The sequence below is a fragment of the Ambystoma mexicanum genome, chromosome 5p (genome assembly GCF_040938575.1).
Source record: "Ambystoma mexicanum isolate Mex_15411 chromosome 5p, UKY_AmexF1_1, whole genome shotgun sequence".
In the NCBI taxonomy this organism is placed as follows: Eukaryota; Metazoa; Chordata; class Amphibia; order Caudata; family Ambystomatidae; genus Ambystoma; species Ambystoma mexicanum.
The window spans coordinates 1,344,681,255-1,344,699,949 of NC_090930.1; the positions used below are offsets into that span (position 1 = coordinate 1,344,681,255).

An 18,695-nucleotide genomic window follows, 5' to 3' on the forward strand; every position below is an offset into this window, starting at 1 on the left:
CGGACAGTGACGATGGGCACACAGTGGGATGGGTGACTTCCCTTCACCACCGCCCAGATCTTCCCCACCAGACGAGATGGGCTAGTTTCACACAATCTCCAGAGCTTCGCAGCACTTCCAGCTCGCTCCAGAGGAGGAGGGGGCTTATACCAGCGCCGTGAGTCAAAGAGAAAGACCATCCTCTCGGCCCCAGTCCTGGATGACATTTGGGGCAAAGGCTAGTCTCCCATGAAGAACCCTTCTACAGCCTGACGAAGAGGGGTCGCGTTGAGAAGTACAGGGTGCCGGACTCTGCGCCCAAGTGCTTGTGTGCCCAACCGTTGTCGGACTCTGGTGTCGGCAGCGGCCAAGAAGTCTTCGGGTGCTTCTTCCTCGGCAGCTTCCACCCCTCCAGACAGCAATGGGTAGAAGTTAGATGCCATGGGACGACGGGTTAGCTACTCTGCGGCGACTCAAGGCTGCCAACGCCCTCGAAGCATGCTATGACCGACAGCTGTGGTTCAAGATCGCTCACATCCTGGACTTCCTCCCCGACGACAAGCAGTCAGAAGCACTGGAAATTCTGCAGGAAGGCAAGGTGGCATCGGACCACTCCATTGCGGTGGCCACGGATATCAACAATGAGGGTTCCACCAGATGGGCAACAGCGTTTGCCTTCGTCATGGCTGGCTCAAGGCCACCAACTTGCGTCAAGACATTCAGTTGAGGGTTTGGGACATGCCCTTTGACGGGGACAATCTCTTTGGGAAGGCTGTATGAGTCTCTACAAGCCATTAAGACTGAAACTGAAACGGCACGTGCCTTGGGCACTCTTCACCAGCGGCAGCCGTCCTTTCGGCCCTCGGGCAGCAAGTCCCAAGGATCCGCCAAAGGTTTTGGCGGGGGCTCCTCTTCTTACCACCAACACCCCTGCTCTTCGGCCCAGGAAACTAACGGGCTGCTCCAAGGCTTTCGGGGGACGTCGTCGCCAGGGTCCCCAAGGCGGCCTTTTGACGGCCAAGCAGGATTGAACCGGTCGTGGTGTCGGGTCCCCACCCGTGCACCCTGGTTGGAGGCTGGCTGGCGAACTTAGTCAGCATGTGGAAGACCATCTCCCATGACTGTTGGGTGCTGCACGCTCTTGCCCTCGGACACACCCTAGAATTTCAACAGAAGTGTCAACGAATACCACCAGTGGCCCGGCAGGAAAACCATGTCCCTCAGCTTCTTCTGGAGGTGCGGGCCATGCTAAAAGGGTCAATGGTGATCATCCCAAGAGGCTCCGGGGTGTACTCTTGTCACTTCAACCGCCGGTCTTTTTGACGAGTGAGGCCCATCCTGGACCTCTGCTGTCTGAACAAGTACATCAAGTCTCAAAAGTTTCGGATGGTAATCATGGTAGTTCGTTGTAAAACCACTGCCACCAGCCATTTCGAGAGGAAGGGTAGCATTTGACTGCTACATGAGTTTCTGGACACAGGAGATACTAGGTAACCCCTCCAGCAGTATATAGTAAGATAGGGTGTGCTGGGTCTTGGAATTTGGAAAGACTAGTAAAGTCAATTAAACCTTGCGTTCTCTGGGAAATAGTTTATCCCAGAAGCTATTTAAACCTTGGGAAAGCCTGGAAAGGTTTCCCTGTGTCACTGCACTGAGGGTGCTGTGTGACACATGAAAAGATTATGCCTATGGAGTTGTCTAAAAATAACCAAAGGAACACACGAGTAGAACACATTCAAAATACATGAGGGTGGAAAAACTCTTTCCATCCAGCAAGGTTGCTTAGGGGGTCTCTAAGGTGAAGGGAATTGGCACAGTTTATGAGAATTCTTCCTAACGGAGACCCAAATGCACTCTGTGGTGATTGGCTGGCTGTCCAGCAAGGCAGCCACCCTGCTGGGTGACAGCTAGGCTGGAATTAATGGGAGAGAACTAAATAAAAGGCGAGTCTCTTGGCTTGGAACGCAGTCGACCACTGGACTGAAATAACCAAAGACTAGCTTGAAGAGGACGTCCACTGCAACTCCTGGATTGTTGGTTTGCCCAGTGAAGCACTGCTGCAGGTCCGAATCGCTAAGTTCCTCTCGACAGAGAAGCCCTGCAAGGATGACTTCACCTTTTGAGTTGGTGGGACCAATCGACTCTGAACTAAGCCACCTGGATACCATTCTCAGAGCTGGCTGTATTTTCCTCGAAGTGCTGCAGGAAACTGAATAACCAGGTAGAGGGACTACAGCTAACGGAATTGAAGATTTGCCAGTTGGCAGCTTTTTCTGACATGTCCCAGTGCAGGAGTCCCCGATGTCCTCCCTCTTGTCCGCATGACTGAGACCCAGGACCAGCGAGATCTGCAGGAACTGCCAGGAATGGAGGTCACCAGCTGCTTCTTTTTCTTCACTTGTTAAGGTACTGTAAAACCAGACTGAGTACTTGCCTCTCGCAGTGAAAGTGCTTAAAACTTTCCCAACTCGCAGGCTTACTTGGCGCCAACTTGTAGCCGGTCGCAGAAGATCAACCCTCTAAAAATCACTGCCCATCAGATCCTTCTGTACTTGTCGTTGGCCAAGGCGGTGCTGGCGCACGCCTCCATCAAAGAGCATCTGGCGGCTATCTCCTGTGTTGGGGAGAGTTCTCAAATTTGCTAATTCCCTTGTACCTTAGCAACCCTTCTGCTGGACTTTAGGAATTTTCATTTTTATCCTGGAGAGAGCAAAACCTTTTTCCCACTCTCGTATTTTTCTTTGATTTGAACACTTACTTTTGTTTGTCAAACTCCATAGGCATCTTTTGAAGCACAACAGCTTCAGTGACACAGATTTCCCAAAGTTTTAAATACTTTCTCTTGTTTAAACTACTGTTTCCAAGAGCAGTAAAGTGAAATTGACTTTACTTACCTTACTCTTGCGTCCTGTCCCCTTTCCTCCATACTGCATGTCTGTGCCTCACTAGGGACAGGAGACGGAACCTTTTACACCAGATAAACCACCTTCCCCTTTAAATTTACAGAGCATGTGCTCCACATACTCTGCTCACCGGCGCCACTTCAGTCCCCTTTTCCGTGTTGACGGGAACAGGCCAATTTCACCAGCGCTCCTGGGTTTAGCTTCGGCCATGTAATTCCACGCGCTCTTCCCCCGGATACTTAATCTGGCACCAAGCTCCGCCCTGGTGCATGTCAACCTCAGCAGGTGTCCAGCCTGCGAGGGGCTCTTCCCTACGTCTGACCCCCACGCTCTTTGCCTCTGCTGCCTTGGCCCGACCACGGCTGGGAAGGTTGTATCGTACGCGATGCACTTACTCGGTGGAGGGAGCTCTTTGAAAGGTCACCTCAGAGGACTTGAAGGACTTCGTCAGAGATCAAGGCCCAAGGGAGGGACACTGTTTTCCATTGCACCGTGTAAGGGCAACTCCTTCCCGGGGTACAGCGAATTCTCAGAAATGTGCTAATTTGCTTCTACCTTGGAGACCCCAGCTCTTTTTCTGGACTTAAAGACTTTTAATAAAGACTTTTAATTTCTAACCTGGAGAGAGAGATCCTTTTCCCACTCTTGAATATTTCTGTGATTTGGGCTCTGTCAGACTCAATAGGGTTCATCTTTACATTGACGCAAAGCACCTTCAGTGCATTGACAGGGAAGTCTCTTAGATTTCCCAGGTTTAAATACCTTCTCTTGGTGAAGGGTTTCCAAGAGCAGTGAAGTGAAATTGACTTTACTTACATTCTGCAACTTTCTAGACCAGCACACACTATCTTACAATAGGGTGCTGGAGGGGTTACTTGGTATCCCCTCTGTCTAGTTTGTCATGTAACATTTTTTTTTACCCTTTCTACAATCAATGTCTGGAAGTGGTTGACTTTTTCCCACCATGGTGTTTCTACCGTGGGCTGCAATTGCAGCTGCAGTGAAGTGCCCATTTTGCCAAAATGGCCCTGGTCTTTTTTCGCCATTGCTTGTTGGAAAGGACCTTCTTGAGATTTACTCTGTGCCAAACCAGGTTTGATCCCTTTGTTTTGTCTTTGGCAGGATTCACTAGTAAAGCACGCCTCTGGCAGGGCAGGAAGGGAGGGGATGTGCCTGAAACTCCCTCTGCTTAGTCTCCTTGGTTACAGGAATGCACCCATGGGTGATTGGCTGGAGGGCTGTCCTTGGACGACAGCCACCCTGCTGTGATTGACAGCTAGGCTACGAATTAATGGGAGAATTCTGCATATAAGCGAGTCTTTTTGCTTGGAAGGCAGTCGACCACTGGGTGAAAGAATCCGAAAAACTACTTGGAAGAGACGCCTGCTGCAACTCCTGGACAGTTGGTTTTGCCTAGTGAAGCTCTGCTGCAGTGCTGATGCTCTGTATTCTCCTCGACAGACCTGCAAAGGAAGACTTGTCTCCTTGGGTTTGTGGGACCAATCGACCCCAAGACATCTGGAAATCCTCATGGAGCTGGCTGTACTTCCGCTGCTGCAGGAACAGATTGCCTGGGAGAGGAACACCAGAATCCAGTGAGTGTCTTTAATTGGACCAAAAGTTACAGGAAGAGCCTCCGGATTCCCATGAAGCCGGACTGACCAAGTCTGAGCCACCTCAACAGAGTGCTGGACCTCAGATGCGAGGATAATTGGAGAAATTAGAGAAACTTAAGAATAACATCGACTACAAGGTGGCAAATCTTGAAACCACCATGGACAACGGTCATTTACTAGACTGGGTTGTTACTAACAATCTCGGCTTACAAGACTACAAAACAAACATGTATATGGTCCGACCATTAGTCACTTTTTACATCTCTCCACCAATGCCGAAACAAAGACCCCTAACCATCCGATTAAAGTAATGCATCGTAATTTTAAAAACATCGGCAAAGAGCAATTCAAGCATTGTCTAGATAATATTGAAACCAATTAAAGGAACACTCGTATGATCGCTACTAGCAAACCTTCGAATGGATTGTGTCCTCCCACGTATTCCTCATTCTATGATCATTCGTATCCCAGCTTTGCTGCTTTTTGTTTTTCACCAGAGGGTGCTGTGTTCGAGGCCGCGGGGTCGTCGTCCCTTGAGGGTCAATGTCATCCGCTGTATAAAGGGCTCGAGCAGCGCCCGTTACCTCGGTTCCGTTTTTCCAACGCAACTGCTTTGTGTTACGAACGGCGCATCAGATTTTTCCTCGACTATGTCCTCATCTACTCCCACCACACACAAGACAGGGTTGAAAAAATTGTCGGACGTGTGGTAGGAAAATGTCTAACAACCCCCATCGGATTTGCCTCTGGTGCCTCTGCCCAGACCATCTGGTTAAAAGAGTGCGGTTCCTGTCAGGCCATGTCCAATAAGGCTCCTAGGGAACATGGAGGTAAGTTGGTGGTGGGGGAGGAAACTTAGAAGTTTTCTAAAAGACAAAAGGATTCGGATGAATCCAGTTAAATCTCGTCATAAGTTGAGGAGCTTGAGATCAAAGAGTTGCTCTGGGAAATCTCCTTCGACTAAAAAAATCAAAGAAGCAGCGTCACAGGTCTTCCTCTCCTCCTCTGAGAGGAGATTAACTTACCCATCAAAGCACGATTCCCCAGAAAAATCGGAGGGCTTCGATGCTTAAAATATTTGCGAAAGTGGTGTTAGGGAGAATTCTCTTAAAAGGCTAACTTCACAAACCTAGTGAGTCCCCCAGCAGCTTTGCTGGATTTTTTTTTTTTTTTCTTTCTCCTGCTACGAGTGAGACTCTTTTACTCCCACTCTTAGGCATGATTTGAGATATGTCTGACTATTTGTTTGATTTTGGGCTATGGGGTATTTTACTCCATAGGGTTTCATCTGTTTTTTGTGTATGTTACACAGCACCCTCGATGCAGTAACACAGGGGTGTCATAGTGACCCCCAAACATAGGCTCCATACCCTGGGACTGACTACTGTCTCCCAGGGCATGTAAAGTCACCGTTGACTTTACTAGTCTTAAATTGTGAACAGAACCAGTACAAACCATCATATTGTGGAAGTACTGGAAGGGGTTAATTATATTGCCCCTGGGTCTGTTTTCAAGGGGGCACTGTCCAGTCCCACCTTGTCGAGTTTCTTGCTGGTGGCAGTGGTTACCACGCAAAATATTCCACCGGAATATTTCCTATGGGTTTTTCCCATTGATTTTTAAACGCACCACTTTTTTGGTGCAATGTTAAAGATACCGCTGGTTTATTTAATATTAAATTCATGATTGGGTCTTTTTGCCAGAACTCTAATGGCGTTCGTGTCCGTCTCTGTAACTCTGACCAAGGTCGAGCCCTTTGTTCCACTTTTTGGCGGGCTTTCTCCACAGAAGCCCTCCAAATGGGTTCCACAGGATGTGTGAGGAGGGAAATTGGCACCCTGGACTGCGTTGCCTTAGCAACTCAAGTCGCACTCTATTCTGATTGGGCCCGGCTCACCACTTAGCATGTTTGAGTGACAGCTAGGCTGTTGAATGAGGCTTTTTCTTCATAAAAGCAGGGCTTTTGGGACTGGAACTTCAGAAGTCGCCACAGGACCTAGGAATCCGAAGAGGGAAGAAGCTGAGCCATCTGCAACGACGACACCACCGGTGGAGCCCTGCTGCAACAAACTCACCACTTTCCCAACGACAAGAGCAGATGTTCGCTGGACGAGTCTTCCTCTGAGCTGGTGGGACCAACCAGTTTGCCCTTTCTCCTTCAAAAGACGTCTCTTGGTCGAATCGCCCGTGCCAAGCACCCCAGTGGCCGGATAGCCATGGTACACAACTTTGACCGCGAATAAAAGGAACGCACCTTTTACCGACCAACTCCGTGGCTGGTTTCATCCCTGTGCAGTGCATCGACTCCACGTTTCCTCCTCAACGAGATCCTCTCTTCCCCTGGTCGACGAACTGCAACCGCTGCCAGGAACAACTGCCACCGCTGGAGCTTCCTTTCTTTAAGGTACTGTGTCCTGCTTGGCCTCCCTTTCTTCAGTTTTCCCAAGGTGACCCTTAAATCCTTGGCTTTCCAACTGGGTTGGCCCCAGACCTTCTTTCTTCTTGAACCACCCCAACCTTTTTGAACATTCTGCAAAGAGCTTTAGTGCATTTTCACCTGTGTGATCCTGGGCACGTTTCGCTTTGCTCCATTTAAAGTGGGCCTGGCATATGAACTTTGGCTCTACAGTGTATACTGCCTTTATTCCCTTGCTGAGAACTCCTAAAAGTGTTGGGACCTGTTTTATTTCTGTGCTCCGCCTTTTTCTCTCCCTTTAACCTAACTATTGGAGTGCCATCTAGGTTAGGCGCTCACATCTGTTTTAACAAATAGTGGTGTTTTAACTCTGACTTGTCTAATAGTTATCAAGGGAGGTGTTATACTTTATCTGACTGTGTTTGAACTTGCCTTTGATTTAGAGTGCTAGTGTGTTTTTAAAGTGTTAAATAAATAATACTTTTGATACAAAGCTCTGGTCAGTGTTTGCTTGTTCCACTGTGTTTGTAGCCCTATTGTGTATACTCTATATACTGCCTTACTCTTCTTGAGAGAAGTCTGACTGCTCAGCCACAGCTACCAGGTAAATCTGGGTGGTGCAGGCTGCTACCAATTGGGTTTACTGCTTACTCCTGTAGTCTTAAACTTTTTGCAGTGGTCCCCAAGGGAACTGCACAGGATTCTGCCTAACAAGCGGCCAGACCCCCTCAAGTTGCTGCGTGGTGATCATGCCTCTAACCACTCTAAAGGTGCCAGAGGAAAATCAAAATCTAAACACGTGAGAGTTGAAAAGGAGTACAGTGTCTTTGCGGGAAGGTTCCCCGACACCTCGCACTAAGTCAAAACCTCTGGTGCATAAATCGGGGTTAGCGGAATTGACATTGACGTCGAAGTCAAAACTTGACTCGCCTCAGTTACGCCCATAGCGTCGAAACCGCTGACGAAAATGACGTCGACACCTTTGGCTGTATCGAAGCCTCCTTCGACCGCATCTATGCCTCCTTCGACATCGTCGAAGCAACATCTTTATCGACACCTTCAAGGCCTTCTTTGATTCCAAGACGCAAGTCGACGACATTGTCCATACCTAGGTCAACTCCACCTTCACCTGAAAAGGTTTTCCATCCTCAACCTAGACAGGAATTTATTTTTTAGATCCATGTCATCCATTTTTGAGTAACACTCCTCTGAAGAGGATGTCACTTCAGCTGGAGTTAGATTTGGAGCCAGGGAGGTCCTTGAAGAGCTCGTGGCCCCAAATTCTAAAATAACAGATCTTTGACTGTCTCAAATTTCAGTGGTTTAGATACTTCACATGAGGTGGATTTTGAAAGACCAGACCCTACAGATCATGCTGATCCTAGTTATAGCAATCTTATGGGAAGGGTCATTGATTTTATGGGTTGGAAGGCAGCTTCCGACCAGGATGGCATGACGGACATCTTGAGTGAAGGTCCCTTAAAAGATCCTGTTCTTCCATTCCATAAGGCACTGCAAAAAAGGGTGATGGTAAATTGGAATACTCCTGATTCTATGTCAGCAGTAAACCAGAAACTTGTTCCAAAATATAGACTCTTTATCAGATCCAGAATATTTATCCAAACTTCCCTCCCCTGAAGTCTAGTGGTTCAAGCTGCAACCTCCACTAGGCAATCAGCTTATCAATCAGTACCACCAGACAGGGATGATAAAAATGTTGATGCTTGGGCCCGGTAAGTCTTCTTCGGGCAGCATGGCTCTTAAAACGACTGTTACTTGCACAGTAGCAAGATTTACATATACCCTGTGGGACTGCATGTCCTCGGCGCCTGAACGTATCCCGGAAGGCGAGGAACTGGATGGTTTCCTGGCTAGGGATGTAACGGTATACCGTTAAAGATACTGTGAACCACTTAATTAATAACCGTCACACTGTTTATACCGGTATACCGTTGTGTGCTTTTCAATCTGATTTGGAAAGGCTGCAGTAAGTGCTGCGCAGTCTTTGTCTTGCACTGTTGGATGTGCCGTCTGCCAAGTAGTTTCAGTTGGAGCAGTTTTTAATGCCATTCCATAAACCACACGTGCCTGACACAAAATCAATATGTTAGCAATAGGAAGAGTAAATACAGTGCCAAGAAGGAAAAGGGTTTACTTTGGGTTGGCGGCTTTGGGGTTTATATATTTATAATGGATGTTTTCTAAACATATGACAATGGGGGATTTTCCCTGGTTCGATCATGGTATTTACATAGAATAAGTCACACTGCGAAATTCACTCATCTCTCTGGGTATTCCCTGCTGCCATAACAAAGGGTAACATGTCCTTGATTACTGAACACCTTTTGGCCCGCAAGTAAACTAAAGGCCGTGACGTAAAGAGTGCATGTGTCGGTGTGTATGCGCACAAGCGTATACCACCGTCAACCTGCATGCCACAGATCAATGGAGGCTATCAAGATGGCAACATGTCATCTTCACCAGTAGCCAGTGGGGTAGCTAAATGACCACTTAAGAAAAGCTATTCAGTTTGCTTTGCCAGTCGCAGCAGGGATACCCCCCCACCCCCTCGCCACACGTTTGTGTTTGATGGAAGCAAGGGGTGGCATTTCAGTGGAAAGTATGTTGAAAAGCCCAATTCTGGCACCGGTTGCCTGGTTTTGTTTGTGATGATAAATCTGACAATTTATGACCTTTAGAAAATATTTAAGATTAATCAACTCCACCTGCTATACCGTGATAACCATGATATACCATCATTTGGCAAGAAGGTTATCGTACCATCATAAAACTAATACCGTGACACCCCTGTTCCTGGCTATAGTTAAAGATGGTAAAGAGGCTATGGAGGAATGCCTTCAGTCCAGACTGGACACTGCAGATAGTGTAAGCGGTGTCCATGGCATCTAGCACGGTCCTACACAGGTTTGTATGGCTAAGGAAATCTGGCTTTGCACCTGATGTGCAATCTAGATTACTTAATATACTTTTCTGCCCTCTGTACAGGGAAAGAATGTCCTGATAATGACGGGAACAGAGTGGCCATGTACTACCTCAACAAAAGGAGGCGTAGGCTCACTGCCACTGTGCAGAGGCAATGCAGCTCTGGTTCTGGGCATTGCAAGAAGGAATCTCTCTATAGGCAGTTCACCTAGCTTGAGAGCTGAACACAGCGGCAGACGCTCTGAGCAGGCAGAGCAGTCTCCCACGAATGGGACCTAGCTCAGGAAGTCCTTCAAGAGATGGTCAACCTTTGGGGATCCCCTCAAGTGGATATGTTCGCAACCAGTGCCATCCAGAAGTGTGAACTGTACTGCTCAAGGGAATTTCCCCCAAGGGGAGCTCTAGGGGACGTGTTCGTAGTGGCTATTTCCACTCCTTTACGTGTTTCCTCCTGTCCCTGTGATTCCTCAAGTAATCGGGAGGTTGAGAAAGTTCAGGAAAACCATGTTTCTTATTGCCCCGGATTGGGCCTGGAGGACGTGGTACCCGGACCTTCTAGACATGTCAATCTTCCCTCCAATATGTCTTCCACAAAGAGAGGATCTTCTCTCGCAAGAGGAAGGTCGGGTTCTCCATCCAGAGGTCAAGACAGCCTTCACGCATGGTTTCCGAGTGGCTAAAATATAAGGCTTGGGACTTCCTGGATAACGTAATGGAGATTTTGCTTTCAGCCGGAAAGCCAGCAACAAAATCCCTGTACCAGTGTCATTGGAACAAGTTCAGTAAATGGTGCAGGGAAAAGAATGTGGATCCATTCTCCTTTGTAATACTCCAACAGTACTTTCCTTTCTCTTACACTTGGCCAATTTGGGGCTCCAAGTTGGTACTATAAAAGGATATTTGGCAGTGCTATCTATCTTTAGGCGCTCCTTAGAGGTGTCCTATTTTAAAATGCCTTTTAGTCAGTCAATTCTTGAAAGGGCTGACACGTGTACCCTCCACCTTTTCAGGTACCCATCTGGGATTTGAATCTAGTCTTTAAAATTTCTCATGTGTGCCCCTTTCAAACCTTTACATTCTTGCCCATTAAGACGTCTCGCTCTTAAAACAATTCTGTTGGTGTCTATAACGTCAGCCCGCAAGGTAAGTGAGTTGCAGGCACTGTCTTGTAAGCCTCCTCACCATTTTCCATAAGGACAAGGTTATTCTAAAAGTCAAACCATATTTCTTGCCTAAAATAGTTTCTTTTCATCTGTCACACAAATTACCTTACCTTCTTTTTATCCTCCTCACGCTAGTAAGGAAGAGGAAAGATTGCATAGACTGGACCCAAAAAAGGGCTCTTAACATCTACATTTCCAGACTGGCAAATCTTCGACAATGTGACCATTTGTTGGGTATACTGGACACAAATTGGGACTTGGAGTGTCTAAACAAACCCTATCCAGATGGATAATTCTAGCAATCTCTGAATGCTATAAATTGGCTGGAAAAGAGTCTCAAGATGGATTAAGAGCTCATTCAACTAGAGGTATGGCAACTTCAACGGCTCTTCAAAGGGGTGTCCCAGTACAGGATATTTGTGCTGCGCCCACCTGGTTGTCAATGCACACCTTTGAAGCACTATTGCTTGGAATCCACTTCATATCAAGGACTATTTGCAAAAGCTGTCCAGTCAGTCCATGACTAAACTGTAGTACTCCCACCTGCAAATTTACCACTGCTATGGGAGTCTCATCAGATGAGGAATACGTGGGAGGATCAGCCAATCGAAAGAACGTTACAGTTGGTAAGTAACTTGTTGTTCTATGTCACCTTCAGAAATTGGCAGATCAGAAGCTGCCACCACAAACTTAGATGGTTAGATCTAACTGTAAAAAAACAATGGTTCATGGGAGAACTTTTGGAACAAAAAAGTAGAGGGGGGGGGGAAAGAAAATGAATGGCAAACCTCTCCCTGGAGAAAAAGGCACTATGGAAAGAGTTTCAAGAACTTCTACAATGAACAGATTACCACTGCAGCTAATTCCACCCGCAAACTATTCAATATCTTGAAAGTGGTTGAGAAACCCAAGGAAATCTCTTCTCACCCACTCAAGAAGAATGCAACACAACCCAGATGGCTTTCTTTAACAATTTCTAAGGCCAGGGACATTATAGCAAAGTCCCAATCCAACAAAGATGTCAACATCATTGCCCTCTGAGGAAATAATCCACCCCTTAAGTTTGTACAAATTACCACCTGCGGCATGTTAAAAGTGCTTGCTACTATGAAACCCACAACCAATGCTGAAAACCTACTTCCGCCCAAAATAATTCTGGACAATCCAGACATTTTTGCCCCAATTCTGACAAATAATCAACACTTCCTTTAGAGACCAGACAGTGCCTGAAAGCATACAAAGGGTCACAGTAACATCATTAGTTAAGAAACCGAACCTGGACCAGAGAGACCAAAATAACCTTAGACCCATTACCAATTGTAACTTTATTCTTAAAATCGTGGACAAGTTTGATACAATGCAACTCCAAGACCAGGTACAAGCATCGGAGTCCCTGCACTACCAACAATTGGGTTTTCGCCCTGCCCTTAGCACAGAGACCGCTATGCTAGATTTGCAGACTAAAATGCTCCGCATTATAGACCAGGGGAAAGCCGGCCTTCTTATCCTTCTAGATCTGAGCGAGGCATTTGACCTGCTCCATCATAACCTACTAAAAACCGCACTGAAGAAAACTGCAACTGCTCAGACTAAGCTATAGGCTGGATAATGTCCTTTCTTAAAAACAGGATGTCTAGAGTCCACTGGAGGGGAACAGGTGGGGGGGGGGGCAAGTTCTCCTCCACAGGGGGCTAGTATGTCCCTACTCTTATTCAAGCTGTATCTGAGATGCCTCTGCCTAATTCTTGACAACATCAACACAACTATGCTGACGACACTCAGCTAGTGATTGAACTAAGTGGGGACTTTCAGAAAGACAGTGAGCAGCTATCCATGGTCTACAACACTGTAGAACAATGGATGGATATGCACTGGATGTGCCTTAACAGCAAAAGTCGAACTTATGGTTTTTGGATCACATTCAGCCAGAATGAAGCTGCCTACATCTTGCAGCTAATTCGTGATAAAGGACACCCAACTACAAGTCCTGAGTAAGGTTAAAACCCTCGGTATGATGCTTGAAACATCCCTGGGGTCCGAAGCACAAGCCCAATATATAGAAAAACATGTGCATACCATCTCAGGCTTTTAAAAGCCATTAGGCCATACTTATCATCAGAAGACAACTGTGCTACCATTGCAAGAGCTACTAGATTATCACACCTTGACTATGGCAATGCACTCCTCTTAGGATCCAACAATGTCTGCATAGTTACCAAGTCATCCAAAACAACGCAGTAAGAATTATTAAACAAAAAACCAGAACCCAGCACATCAGTGAAGCTAGGAAAGAACTATGCTTGTTAAAAATTGAAGACCGGGTCCAATTCAAGGCTCTGACGTTGGTGCACAGATGCATCTTTGGAGAGGCTCCGGCCTACCTAAAATCTAAACTATTCATACATGTGCCCAACAGAAAGCCCAACAGAAAGCGAAGATCTGCTGATCAAGGCAGGATCGCAGTGACCACCCACAAGCGCAAAAATGGAGCAGGAAAATCTTTCCGTCAGTCGCTGGCCTATGGAACAATCTCCCTGCACACAAGGATGGAAACAAATTTGCATTTTCGCACATTTCTGAAAACCCATATTTTCAACTAACGTAAACTAGTGACTCCCCCTTCACTCAAGTCTATTGTATCGTGCCATTTATGGTCTCATGTTGTCTTACTGTGTACATGTCTCTGCGCCCTGGAGCTTGCGAGCTACCGGCGCAATATAAATGAATAAAATAAAGTCCATAGTTGTATTTGAGAACCATGCCGGTGCTATTTGCGAGAGTAGCAAGAAGCTGAAACCACAAAGTGCTGCTGATCTGAAGTATGCCCATTGCTGCCACCGACCTTCGATTAATAGTGCAGGAGTCCCCAGACGTCCTTGTCCCCACGACTGAGGCCCAGGAACAGGATCTGCAGCCCTACACAGGAACCGAAGCCAGCTGGAACCAATTTACTGTAAAACTAAGGGCACTTACCTCTTTTTGTGTAGCCTTGCTAGTACTCAGTTGAGACTTGTCTTGGTTGCTCTTGCAGAGTTGCTTGCAGCTTTACCCCTCACAAGCCTCCCAGCTTGTGGCCCTACAGTGATTTCATTTTTATACAAACACTTCTAAAACATTGTGCAAGACTTTTTACCTTCCTGCAAGAAGTGCCTCAGCTCACCTAGAATTTTGCTCAACTAACATTAGCTGTCCTGGCTCTCTGAAATACTCTTCTTACCTCGGACTTTGTGCTTTGCCTTCCCCCAGGAAAGGGTTAATTTACTTTGCTTTGGAGGATTCAAAAAGTACTTACCCGCTTAAGAATATTTGTTAAACCATTGTTTTATCCCCTCAATTTCATCTTTTGACACTTGCCTCAGTATTGCTCTAAATGTACCAGTGATGTATTAATGGCCACAGTGTCCTAGTTATTTAAGTCACCTCGGGGTGTAGGAAGAATCTGTGCCATTATAAATGGGTATTTGCTGATTTAAAGAAACTGAGTGATTTTGAAGGGTTTTTCTGTGTTACACGTATATTGCTCCCTTCTAAAGAAGGCGTATTCAACCGACTGTTAAATTAATAATTGTTTAATCCAGAAACCTTGAGTGCAAGTGTTTTATTTGTCACCGTGAATCTGTGTGATAACCCTACAGCTCACATTGACCGCTCTTAATGAGCCTAGCTACTTAGTCACTCTACCAACTTGTGTAGTACATGCATACTATCTTGGGTTTTACTCTGCGTGCTTGTTAGGCAAGAAAGACCTCAAAAGCAAGAAATGGTCAAACTAAGACTGGGGTTATTTTGACGACATGGGAACCCGTGGGTGCAATACTGTAGATGAGGAATCAGCCTTCGGTAAAAACACATTGTTAGGAAAATTAAATCACTGCCACCAGCCATTAAATGTAGTGAGGGTAACATAAATGTTACATAAGTAGGAAAAGGGGCTACTAAGTAACCCCCCAGCACTTCCACATAAGATGTGGTGTACTGGACCTACATAGGAAAAACAGGTAAGTAAAGAAGTCAATTTCACTATTACTCTTAGGAACAGTAGTAGTTTGCCCTAGAGAAGGCATTTAAACCTTATGAGAAATCCAAAGGACTTCTGTGTGACACTGCACTGAAGGTGCTGTCACAATACAAAAGGTAGCTTCCTATGGAGTTTGTCAGAGTTCAAAAACAACTAAACTGAGTCCAAATCAGATCAGAAATACAAATGAAAGTCCTTAAGGCCAGCAAAAGAGCTGGTGCTCACTAAGGTTGAAGGGTATTAGCACAGAATGAACATTCTCCCTAATAACTGCCACTTTACCTGCTACCAAATCTGGAGATGGCTGCCAGAGGGGCTCGGGGAGAAGGCAGTCATTGGCTCGGGGCAGTATGACCCAGAGCTCAGTGATTGGTTTATAGGAGAGAGACTTTGAAGGTGAAACTGGTTTTTCTTTAACGAGGATTCCCTGCCTGATGGGGGCGGGGGCAATAATCATGAGCATGTGAATCCATGCCAGACCCATGCTGGAGAACAGTTACAGGTAACATGTTCCTTAGTGAACCTTGCACGTGCAATACACTTGCCTAGCCGATCAGTCTGCAGGTGGCTACCGTCGAGGGATACCTGGCGGCGTTATCCATTTTTAAACGCACTCCAAAGCAAAACTCTTTAAGATGCCAATTGTCATTCAAAGGACTGACAAATACTCCTCACCTGTCCCTTTTCTTGTTCAGTCTTGGGATTTGAATCCGGTATTTACCTTAACTTGGCTGAAGGCCAGCCGCCTTCCCAGGCCCTGAAACTACAGTCCCGAAAGGGAAGAGACGATTATACCACCCAATGTACTACAGAGTAAATTGATAGGAGCTGGTAAATGATAAACCACTATCGAACTAGGGATAATGCTCACCGAACCTGGGGTACTAAGCCAATTAATCTGCTGGAACCAGCCACGGTATCACCACAGAAACTAGATAATCAGTAAGAGAGAATATACCAAACGAGTATGACAACCTGATACATAAACTAAACTACAGGGATTGAGACCTACAACCCACTAACCAAAAACTCAAATTTCTGCTTACTTCACACAACCACCTCACAGCAACCTTCACGGACTGCAGCACACCACCAACCAACACATAGATGGCAACAGCACGCGAGGACCCGCTCCAATCCTATTGCACACCCAAGCTCATCGCATAGTGAAAACCGAACTGAATCTGCCCACAGTACACCACCTCACTTTCCTACTCCCTCTTAACCCAATCCCACCTTTAGTTTACAGATCCGCCTGAGCGCCTGGAGAACAACTACGTTGGTGACAGTGCACTATATAAATACCATGAACATCAAAGGGAGCTACATTTGAACCTCTACATTCTTGTTCACTTAGGTTAACATTAAACTTTTTGGTAGCCATCACTTCTGCTCAGATTGAGCTACAAGCCCTGTCGTGTAAACCACCCATTAATATTTTCCAAAGGGAAGGTTATTTTTAGGGTTTTGGGTAATTTCTAACATGGAGAGACCCTTTCCCCACTCATTTTTCTGTGATTTGGACTGTTTCTTTTGACTTTGGAGTCTGACAAACTCCATAAGCATCATCTTTACATTGTGACACAAAGTACCTTCAGTGCAGTGACACAGGGAAGTCTTAGATTTCCCAAAGGTTTAAATACCTTCTCTTGGTGAAACTACTGTTTCCAAGAGCAGCGAAGTGAAATTGGCTCTCCTTCCTTCCCAAGGTTGTGTCTGAATTATATCTAAAACAGAAAGTAACTTTACCAGATTTTTGTTCACTGCCTAACCTTTCTAAGGATGAAGAGGTTTCGCAGGCTTGATCCAAAAGGGCTTAGTTTTTACATTTCTATGGTGGCTTATGTCAGGCAAGATTACCAACTATTTAATATACCAGCTCCATTCTAAGCAGTGTCCAAACTGTATTGCGTTGGATCATCCTAAGGTTTTCAGGGACCTTTTCCTGCAATGGAGTCGCACTGTGCAATGTACGAGCCCATTCTACCAGAGGAATGGCAACCACTTGTCTCTCCGAGGTGTACCAGTGCAGGACGTTTGCATATCTGCAACCTGGTCCTTTTCAAAGCATTACTGTTTGGGTACACCGTCAGGCCATAATGCACGCTTTGGAAGAGCGGTTCTGCACAATATTTGGAATTCCACGAGAAATCCCCTTATACCATCCCCAAAACTGCTACGGGGGAATCTCCAAGATGAAGAATCCGTGGAAGGACGCAACCCATTAGAGAACAAATTACTTAACCCTGGTAATATTCTTTCTACTGGATGTTCTGCCCATGGATTCATCCTCACTGCCTACCCCTCCAACACTGGGTGACATTTGTAATGTTTCTCTGAACGCCCATGGGTGCTATTTAATCCTGAAGTTGTCTGGGTAGAAAGAGGGAAAAACTAAGAACTGAGGCAACAGGCTCAGTTTGTGCTATTTATGTCATCGGTGTCGCGTCCAGATGGGTGAATGGTAAAGGTCGGACATCGACTGGATGCTGCACAGAACCCTCTGCTGTAGAAAAACTTTCAGAAACTGCAAAGCAGGATATGGATGTATCAAAGATCAGGAATTTGTAGTAGGAACATCCAGTAGAAAGGACATTACATGGGGTAAGTAATTTGTTCATCTGTAGCAGACGTTCTGTTGATGAGCAATCGCTTGTGTATTGTACTTCACACCCAACTCATGATCTCCTTGATCTAACTTACTGCTTCCCCAGGTTACCAAGTGAGTTGTGGTAAACCTAGGCAGATACACAAACCGTGGCTGCGCAAAATCCTAAACCAATAATGGCTCTGAAAACACAAATTTCCATATTATGGAATTTATCTGCAAAAAAAGATTTGGAAAGGCCTATCAAATGTTTACCTTCTGTAACTTAATTTCATGTCTGTAGTCGGGTGGAAAGTTTTACTTTAATATGATGGTGCAAAAATCATAAAATGCAAAGTCATTACGTTTATAGAAGTTGGTATATTAACTTTTTTTGGTTTGGTTGCAGACATGAAGCAGCAGCATGTCATTGAAACCTTGAGTGGCAAAAGGCAACAGATTTCCCTCGCTACCCAAATGGTTAAAATGATTTTGAAGATAGATGACATTCGCAGACCAGGAGAGACTGAGGAATAAAGTTCTTCAGGAAACATTTGATATTTGGAACACTCTAAAGCTCAGATCAGTAGGACTGTAACACTTAATTAACAGCTATTGTTTGCTTTTATTTCAATTCATCCGCAATATAGCACCACCGCTGCAAACAATAAATTATGTATTTAATCGGTTTCCTATGTGTTTTCTTAAACTAAAATCACAGATGTACATTTGTAATAGTTCACGTGTTAGGTTTTTCTATACCACATTTGCTGCAGGTTTTTACCAAATGTTAGACCAACTCTCACTGGTTGTTTGGCTGAGCAGTTAGGCGTGCCTCTTCGGAGTGGTGAACACTGGTATAAAAACAGATCACTACCTTTGGCGCTACCTTAGGGCCCACATCCAGGCTTGCGTCTTTGGTGCATCCATCAACACGGCTAAACACTTTAATCTGCAGGCAGCTAGCCAACCCCTTTGCAGTCTCCTCCTCACCTCTTTGCAGCGCACTGGCCACACATTTCACTACAAAAACTCATGACATCCTGAACACCCTTGCATCCCTCTCCCTT

At 45.8% G+C, this 18,695-nt stretch overlaps 1 protein-coding gene across 1 annotated transcript in view; it reads left to right on the plus strand.

Annotated features, from left to right (window-relative positions):
* The window catches only part of CCT5 (chaperonin containing TCP1 subunit 5), a 120,208-nt gene extending 101,894 nt beyond the window's left edge, over nucleotides 1–18,314 (plus strand). Inside the window, exon 11 of the mRNA XM_069613732.1 lies at nucleotides 18,035–18,314. Coding sequence (XP_069469833.1) covers nucleotides 18,035–18,162 — 128 coding nt within the window. The 3' untranslated portion in view covers nucleotides 18,163–18,314. The remainder of the gene's footprint in view (nucleotides 1–18,034) is intronic.
* The last annotated feature ends 381 nt before the right edge of the window (nucleotides 18,315–18,695 follow it).